At 36.7% G+C, this 9,376-nt stretch overlaps 1 protein-coding gene across 9 annotated transcripts in view; it reads right to left on the bottom strand.

Annotated features, from left to right (window-relative positions):
* Positions 1–9,376, bottom strand: part of LOC104696376 (activating transcription factor 7 interacting protein) — an 88,573-nt gene that overhangs the window by 31,267 nt on the left and 47,930 nt on the right. For all 9 annotated transcript variants that reach the window (XM_039571031.1, XM_039571034.1, XM_039571033.1 and 6 more), the window contains 7 exons: positions 8,060–8,205; positions 6,791–6,928; positions 5,603–5,668; positions 5,002–5,075; positions 4,391–4,479; positions 2,447–3,085; positions 900–967 (listed from right to left, as the gene is read on the bottom strand). In XM_039571031.1, coding sequence (XP_039426965.1) covers positions 900–967; positions 2,447–3,085; positions 4,391–4,479; positions 5,002–5,075; positions 5,603–5,668; positions 6,791–6,928; positions 8,060–8,205 — 1,220 coding nt within the window. The remainder of the gene's footprint in view (positions 1–899; positions 968–2,446; positions 3,086–4,390; positions 4,480–5,001; positions 5,076–5,602; positions 5,669–6,790; positions 6,929–8,059; positions 8,206–9,376) is intronic.

Below are 9,376 nucleotides of genomic sequence, written 5' to 3'. Positions count from 1 at the left end.
GTATCTTTGAAAAATGAGGTTCCAAACAACTTTTCTTTTTGAAATGCCTTAATAGAAAGGTAAGAGTGAGGCACAGTTTATACTCTAAAATACTGGCTACTTTTGCCAGACTACTTTCAACAGGTGAAAACCAGAATATTGTCCAGTATATTTCTTCTTGCTTTGAAATACAGTTTAGATTAACTGTACCTTGAGACACTAATGAATTTGGAAATGTTGGCTGGAAGAAATTAATTTTATTCCCCTTAATAAAATGACTTCTGGTTAAGAGCAATAGTTAAGTATGAGGTGCTTTGTGAAACATCTGTAAACAGAAAGAAAATTATTTATGAAGAATTTTAATAGCTTAATTTCAGACTTGAAATTTCAAAGCAAGTTCAACAAATTTTAGACAAGGAATCCAGAAGTACTGCAAGTTATCCTTTATTATGAAGTAGCTATTCCTGAAGAAGGTTTCTTTTCCTTTTTTTTTTCCCCTCCCATGATATATGACAACCAAACATTAGAATTCCAATTTTAAGTTCTGAATTAGTATGGAAATGAGAGCACTGCAATAATTTATAAAATATTTGTAACTTTAAGTTCAAGCCATTCAGACAAAGATTGGGGAGTCTTTTCTTTGTATGCTTGCTCTGTTGTATCAGACAAGTTTTAGTCTGCTCCTGATTTACCAACTCGTCTACCTACAAAAACCCCAACAGAAAACTTCTGAAAAAATTATCAGAAGCTCATGCTCCAAATAAGAGTGAATCAGAAGAAGAAAAATATAAACTGAGAGAAACTAGAAAGGATGGCACAAAAGAAACTAAAATTGCTTCATTATAAGCAATAAAGGTAAAGAACTTTTCTCCTGTGGATTGTAACTTTAGAATTTTATATAGAAACAATCAACAGCCTACCTGTGTTGTTCCCTCAGCAGGTCGCTTGTTTGCCGAAGTATCTGTTGGTGGCCTGCTTGTCTGGTTTTCTGAGGGGTCAAGAAATTGTTCATTTGCAGTATCTGATCAGTACTAATTATTGCTACCCACTAGACAAATTTGAAGGCAATATTCAAAATTATTTGATACTAAACATTCAGTATGTATGCAAAATAATAACATATTTTACATTTAGCCCCAATTTTCAATTACAAGTATTCAAGTCTGATTAATGTGCTCCCTTCCTTCTAAGTTTGACAGTGTATTAAAAGTGTTTTATGAACAATTTCCTTGCCTGAGGACAAAGTATAACTCCAACCTCTCCTCCCGCTGTATGCAAAAATATAAGCTGTTAAACTGAAAATTAATAAAATTAGTAAATATTTTTGTACAAAAAAAACCTGACTGAAAAATGGATGGTTAAACAGACTGCAAAATACATAACTGAGACAGGGAGACTGACTACCTTTATTAGCTCAGCCAAACATTAAACTAGCAATTTAAGAAGAAGTTGCTTTAATATTTGATGTAAATATATAAATCCAAATTCTGTTCTCATTCCTTTTCATTTTAACCAGAGCTTATTCGCAACAGTGTTGGCCCAAATCAGTGTTTTAATTCTGGTGGGAAAACTACTGGGGTATAAAGTTAGTCTATGGGAACTGCATAAAATGAGACATTCTTTGGACACATAGGTCCTCCCATTTGTCACTGTCTCTCATCAGTCACAACCCTTTTTATGATGTCTTAAATCACTTCCATTTACTTTAGAGCTAAGAATCAATACAAAACATAAATGTCTAACTCTAGGGAGCACATATTTCAGCACAGGTAATGTAGATACAGGAAAATGAAATGAAACTACTTCTGATGTCAAGCTCTGCTTGAGTTCCTTCTAACATTATATTGTGCCAATGAGGAACTTGCTGTAACTCCAGCTCACTTACAAATCTTGAAGACCTCTTAGAAAAAAAAATTCAAGGTATGTAAAATCAAAAGTGCAGAGAACCATCAGGGCATGGCCATTGAAAAGAAGTATTTTAAAATAATTAATCTAAATATTGTTATTCGAACATTTATTGTATTTAGAGACTTTATTTAAATACTGTAAGTGTAGTCCTTTGGAACTAGTGTTCAGTTGTTTTTTTCTCCTGTTCTGTTTATTTTTAAGTGTTGTGAAAATTAAGTTACTATTATACTTTCAGTATGCCTTTGCTTAGAAAGGCAGTTCATATTATTCTGAGAGGCTGTATTAAAAATAAATACCAAGTTCTTAATGGTAGAATAGGCGTTTCTGACTTCATGCTAGGAATTATATAAATCAAATTCCAAATACAACAAAGCTTACAACATCTGAAACAGATCTATCATAGAGATGATTTTGATCTTGAAAATTTCAGCAGAAACGTAACCTAGAAGAACCATCTCTGTAAAACACATTAACAAACAATTTTCCACAGAGTGCAGTTTTGTGTTTCCCTCTGACCACTATCTTCCTTTCCCAGTGTCAACATTCAAGCATAACTTACCAATCTTGGGTGCTGCAACAGTGGGTGGTTCAGTAGGAGCTGTACTACTAAATGCAGAGAGGGGAAGCTTCATCTGTAGGGGCGCTCGACTGGCGGTCGCATTATAAAGTCCTGGAGTACCCACTGTGGGCAAAGAAGTCCTTGTGGTCTGGGCAACAGGATGTGTAGTAGGAACAGCCTGTACTGCCAACGTTGTGCCTATTGACCCAGCACTGACTGTAGAGTTCCTCTGAATACCAGGACTGGGCACATGTGGGATGTTATTTGGTTTAGTCGTGTTAGTTGATGCCAAAGACACTGTAGTTTTGGTAAGGCTACCAACTGTAGACGAGTTTTGTACAGATATAAATTCAACGTTGCCTGACTGCTGGTTAGAGACCAAAGTCCCTGTGTGGCCTTGCAGGAGCTGAGTCTGGGATGACACCGCAACAGGTACATGCAGGATTACGGGCAAAGACTGCAATGAGACAGCCACTGACTGAGTGCTGCCAGTGGGCACTTGGTTAGTGCCTACAACCGTAGCCGTGTTAGCTGAGGGAAGCACTGTTGTTGTCAAAGAGCTGGTGGAGGACACTGGAGTCTGAAGCTTAGGATGTCCACTGACAACTGCTGGAGAAGCAGCAAGACTGGAAGCAGGCACTACACACAAAAAAATAAATAAAAAAATTAAGCACTTGAATCAAGTGGGAAGTTTCACTGCAACACAACTGGAAGCAATTTATGATGAGGGCAGTGAGTCACTAGAACTGGTTGTCCAGAGAGGCTGTGAATGCCCCATCATTTTAAGTGTCAAAGTCAGGATGGACAGGGCTTTGAGCAACATAATTTTGTGAAAGAGATCCTGGCCCATGGCAGTAGGGTTGGAATAGATGATCTTTAGAGGTCCCTTCCAACCCAAATCATTCTATGATTCCACGAAAAGGTGGTGTATAATTACTTTTTTTTTTTTGCAAATAAATGCTATAGATAGAATTTTTCTGTTGAACACTGATATTCAATGGCCTGGTTAAAGATACAGTCAATACTGCATTTCTGTTTATAAGAAATACCAGAAAAAAAGATATATAAAGAATTATGACACAGGCTTGAAGAAAGCCCCAGGATTTAACTGTTGAAAACACAAAATACTGCATTTTAAACACCCATTACACAAATGGCAGAGCAACTGGTGCTTCACAAAACACAAGAAAAGAAGAACTATGCCAGTAATGACTAACTTGCCTTGTTTAGGTAGGACCTTGCATCCAGAGGGTTCTACCAAAACCAAATATTAATGTGTCAGAGAACATATTCACTTTTATGCAACAAAATTTCAGGATTAATTCTAGAGATCAGGAGCAAAATACACTACTGAAAGCCACTACATGCAAATTATGAGATAATCCTGTGGGAAAGATCCAGCATTCAATATTAAACAAACTATTTTTACAACCAAGGACAGTGAGACTATAATGAATATAATTAATGGTGAGTTTGAATCTATATTCCTTATAAAATTTTAATCTAGAAATTCCATTTTTCAACATGACTCCTTTAAGAAACAGGGTTTATAATTGCTCTTTAGTTTCCCACTCAATTTCTGCAGTCATTAGGTAGAAGGAAGGATATTGTCAGCATTCTATTATGATCAAGTACAATAGGGGGCCCGAGCCATGTGTTTCAGTTCTTGGCAGCCAGTTTTCCTGCCATACTCAGTATGCAGTCTCCTGAAGCATCTAATTTACCACAAGTTCTGCTTGGCCAAATCAACACATTTTTTCCCATACCTGGTAAGCACACTACACAAATACAAACTGGGAATGTGCCAGAGAGCTAAAAATAATGATTTTTCATGTCAGAAAAGAGGAATAAAATCGGTTTTGCTCTGTTTAGTTAGTTACTTCTTCACTGGAAAGTAATAAAACTCTTAAGAAATGTGTTCATAGTCCATAGGGAGTTTCTTACCTGGATTCACAGGGGCTTGAAAAGTTGCTGGTGTGCTCTCTCCTACATTCCTCTTTGACTCCAGCATTTGCCTCACTGTGCCAGCATTTCTAAGGAATGAAGTTTCAGTTGGCATTTCTCTCGATAAGCCACAAAAGGTCAATTTATGAACAGTACAATGGTGAAAAAATCCCTAATTTTACAGCTGTTCTTTTCTTTGAGATTTTCTTTTCTAAACCCATTTTTTGCTTCTCAGGAAATTAACTTTGGGTATTCCCCCACTAAAGAAAAGCACGGAATTATTTATGAATTTTCAAGTGCTTGCACCAAGTTTGCCTTGCACCATGAGAATTTTCATGGTCTTGAAATTAAACTTCCACTTTTATCCATAATTTTTTAAACACTGAAACTGATACTAAACAACCTCTAAATTTACCCAAGCATGGATTCGATTCTGTCAATTTATGACTTCTGTGAAAGCAAATGAAATTTTATGAGTGAAGAGCAATGAAGGAAAAGGAAGAACACTTTAATTTAAAAAAAAAGGAACTACAGAAATTATCAATGACATTAGGTATCTGAAGTGTCCTATTGCAAATTTTAACACAGTCACAGTGGTGTGCTTTGCTTACCGATACGTGGCGTTGTTTACGTTTGCAGTGTCGGCTGCTGCTTTCCCTGGAGATGCAGGGGCATTTGCCACGTTCTACACAGAATGAGAGAGAGAGGCCATAACAAAACAACTCTAAGTCAGCTTGCAAACTTATGCTTTCATTCTATTTCATATCCATTCACTGCTGTGTGAGAGATTCATTTTCTGAAGCCAACATTGCAGAAGAATTTGACATATTTTACAACTATCCAAAATCTCCTTGGTCCTACTGCCTCCCTCTCCTACAGCCTCTCTCTCCTCTTCCTCCTCTCCCCCCTCAGAATCAAGGTAGTGGAATTCAGTTTTATTTACACTGTACTCTTCCTACTGAAGTAAATTAGACTCAGTTACATACAGTTTAAGGTGTTTTCACACTAATAATGGCTAAAGAAGCTTCTCTACAAATCAGAATTACATAACAGATGTTAAGACTTCTTTAACCAAACCAGACAAGCCTGGTTTGTTAATGCCATTGAATAAACAAGTCACATCTTTCTGCATATAAATTTTCTTTATTTTCCAATACAAGGCTTAGGCTAACTCAGGAAAAAAACCCAAACCCCAACAGATCTAGTTCTTACTTCCTGTCTCTTCTTCAAGTCCTCCTTGGCTGCTCCAACCCGCTTTGTCAATCTCGCAATTTTAGCCTAAACAGGAAGAAGATGAAAACAAACAAAACCATAAATATTCCCCTAAGAACCATCACAGAAATTTTACAAACTGAAAGACATATAACTAAGACATCAAATGCTATTTTCATATCAGGGAAATTATTCTTCCTTGAAATACAGTACAACCATATATTATTTTCAACTATATTATAGCAGAAGGACAAATGTATGCATCACAATCGAGGTATGTTAGAGACAAGTTAAATTATTTTCCTTCCTATTCACAACTGCACAAACTGAATCCATCTTGCATGTTCACACAAAACTACATCAATGAAAGCCTTATATGATGTTATTAATTTGACACTCTAGTTGATGGCTAAAGATACTGGTAAACAAGTATATTGAAAGCATCTTAGAAAGCACTTAAAAAGTCTACATAAAATGTCTTGGCAACAAGAGGAAAGAGTTGTATCTTGGGAACACATCTGGCAAACTGTGTATTTCTTTTAATGCAAAAAGTAAAATGGCCTTATTGTTTGAATTTGTTATGACATAAGCTTTTAATTGTTTTGTCAGTACAAAATTCTTTGAATTTTGTGATGTTCCTCATGTTACCACTATGTACATATGTTCTATAAAGAATGCAGGAAAGCATGCTGCATTCAACACTAGCTATTTGCTTCCTTGCTAGAACACATCAACTATTTATTTTCTGGGGAAACAACATGTGATGCAGAATATTCAAAGTCCAGTGCTACTGTCCTCTCCTTTCTACATGTTCCCATTTTTAAGCAAATTTCCAGCTTCATAAAGACCATAGATATTTTCATATTTAGCATTTTTTGGAAAAATGTCTAAGTGGAACAGAAGAGTGGAAAAACAGTCCACTAACAGCTAATGAATCAGTTCGCCAAAAGGAAGATCCACTTTGGGGTTTCTGTATGATTAATTGGTTGCTTCCCTCCTTCTGAGTAGGAAAACACAGTTTTACAATTCAAAAGGAACATTAGTGTTTGCTGCTCCCCCGAGGGCCTCCTCCCCTTGCGGAGTCAAAATGGTTTCCCTACTGGCAACTATAGGAACCTTACTACTAAATATTGAGGAAGTTATTTTTGAATTCGACCCTAGTATGCAGCTGAACACACAAACACTCACCTGCATTTCAGTAAGCACTGTTTTATGCCTCTTGTTGCATTCTACTTTCTCCATTCGAGTTTTCAAGTCTGCCAGAGTCTTGTCAAATACTGCACACTGCAAAGCGGTAAGCTTTTCTTCTAAAAGTCTCTGGATAATCTGCAAAATTGTTATATTAAAAAAAAAAACCCCAACAATGCAATCCCAAAATTTGGGAGACCATCTATAAAAATATTACCAACTCTTAAATATCCTGCTATAAATAGAACAATGACAACTCTTGTGCCCTGTCAATCAAATAAATCTACAGTCAGCAATAAGCATGTGGATGCACAGCTAAGTGTGACATAATTTTGGAAAATACAAACGGTTTGCCATTAATTCAACAAATTCATTTCCCTGCAGTATGATAAGTGTATAAAACCTTGCTATATATAAAAAGAACCTTAACAACAGAAGATATTTTCTTAAACTGCAGTGTTTACACAAATTAATTGCTCTTCTATTTCTGAGAGGGACATTGGCATTCAAAGAATAGAAACTAAGGACATTCAACAAAAACTTTTTTCTGAGATGTATTTTCCCCAGCAAAAATGCACTGTTGCCTTTCTTGCAGAAGCTAAAAATAAAAGAAGACTGGTTTTCACAAAGTTTACTTGATAAAGTTATTATTTCATGTTTTGCTCCCTTCTATACCTATTGCAGTGCAAAATGTTTTCTTAAGAAACAAAAATAAATAAGCTACAAATGTGGTTTAGTTTTTCCCATCCTAAATTAATGAAGTTACAACATATGCTAATTAACTAATGGAAGAACAGCACGATTTTCTTTTCTTCAAGACCATAGGTTCCGTATACAGCAATCGTGCAGTCAGGCTATTAACAGCTCTACAAAAATCTGCAAAATGCCACGTTGATTATACTCTTGTTTGGAAACAGCCTTTCTTTTAATCTAGGCACACAATGAAGTGCATCACGTATAAACTTCACCATGGTGAAATAACTCATTTTCAGTCTAGAGTCACATGAGACTTCAAGTATTTTATACATTTAAAATATAACTCCTGCAGCATAGTTTTCAAATGGTATTTGGTCTCTTCTTAAAGGAGGGCTGTGCAGTACTTTATATGAATTAAGCACCTTTGTTATTTGAATTACATCCAATATTCAACTACAAAAAAGAGAAAGTGTCTGGGGACACAGAGTGTGTGGGGAAGGACAGATAATTCAAAGATGGTAACCCAAGTGACAGGTGTGTGTCTATGTTCTTTGCTCTGCACTTCTCTTCTACCTTTTGTAATTTTTGGTCAACATCCTTTCTGGCTGTAATTTTTACTTGGAGTTCTGCTTCATAATCTTCTCCCATGTACCGACGATGTTTAGAATGAACATTGTCCATGTCGTCAGATTTGGAACGCTTTCTCTTTGATGCTTCACCTGGAACAATAGATACAACTGCTCATGAGGAGCTCCTTAAAAAACAGGTATCTTCAGAATGCCATGATTACTATGAAGTTGTTCTCAGTTTAAGCTTTTTCATTCTAAACCAGTAAGAATGCCTTTGGAAAAACATGCTTGATGACATCACAGGACAAAACCTGTCCTTTTGTATCTGTACATTACTGCCCTATCAGTGAGTTCTGCTTTGTGATTCACCCTATGATTTCCCCAAATGCAAAATGGTTCTACTACCGCCATTGCCCTCTCTGGAACTTCCCTCCAGTTCTTCCTGCTCCTATCAGCACCATCCTATAATGAAACATGGCTTCTGAGAAGCAAACCAAAACCTTCTTCTGAAAAACAAATCCGCTTCTTAGAATTCCAGCCAAATAAAACTACATCTCATTTAACTGTGCCAACAATTAACTGTATTTACCTGCAATGAAGTTTTAACTTGTACCTCCAACACCTGACTGAAAAAACATTCAAACTTTTTTCTTACTTCTTGGGTAAGAAGGAAAGTAAAAATCTAACAAAAGAACAGGCTCAAAACAGAACTAGATTATAAAAGTAATTTTCATCACAGTCATGAAGCACAAAAAAACCAGAGACCTCATTCACTCCTCCAGCTTCTGGCAATGTGTCCAGCAGGTTCTTGAGGACAAAAGGGACATCTGCTTTTAAATAATCCTCAGATTATTTAACAAGGACCCAGGGAACTACAGGATTATCAGCCTTACCTCAATCCCTGGGAACGTGATGGAGCAAGTAAGTCTGGATAGAAATCCACTCCAAGCCTATTAAGAAGGTGGTGATGGGGAGTAGAATGGATTTATCAAGGGGAAATCATGCATCATCAGCCTGATAGCCTTCTACAGTGAGACCACTGTCTTGGTGGATGAGAGAAGAGCATCTTTAGTAAAGCTTCTGACACCCAAAACATCCCTAAGTCCTGATGTACGGCCTAGATAATTGGACAGGCTCAACTGTTGGGCTCCAGGAGCTGTGACTATTGACACATTGTCCAGCTGGAGCTCAGTAATGTACACCAGCAGATGCTAATGGTACCAACACTACATCTTCATTCATGACCTAGATAATGGGGTAAGATGATACAGGCAGCAACTTGCAGGTGATACAAAACTAGAAGGAGCGACCTGTACACTCC

The sequence above is a fragment of the Corvus cornix genome, chromosome 1A (genome assembly GCF_000738735.6).
Source record: "Corvus cornix cornix isolate S_Up_H32 chromosome 1A, ASM73873v5, whole genome shotgun sequence".
In the NCBI taxonomy this organism is placed as follows: Eukaryota; Metazoa; Chordata; class Aves; order Passeriformes; family Corvidae; genus Corvus; species Corvus cornix.
This window is presented reverse-complemented; position numbering and strand designations above follow the sequence as displayed.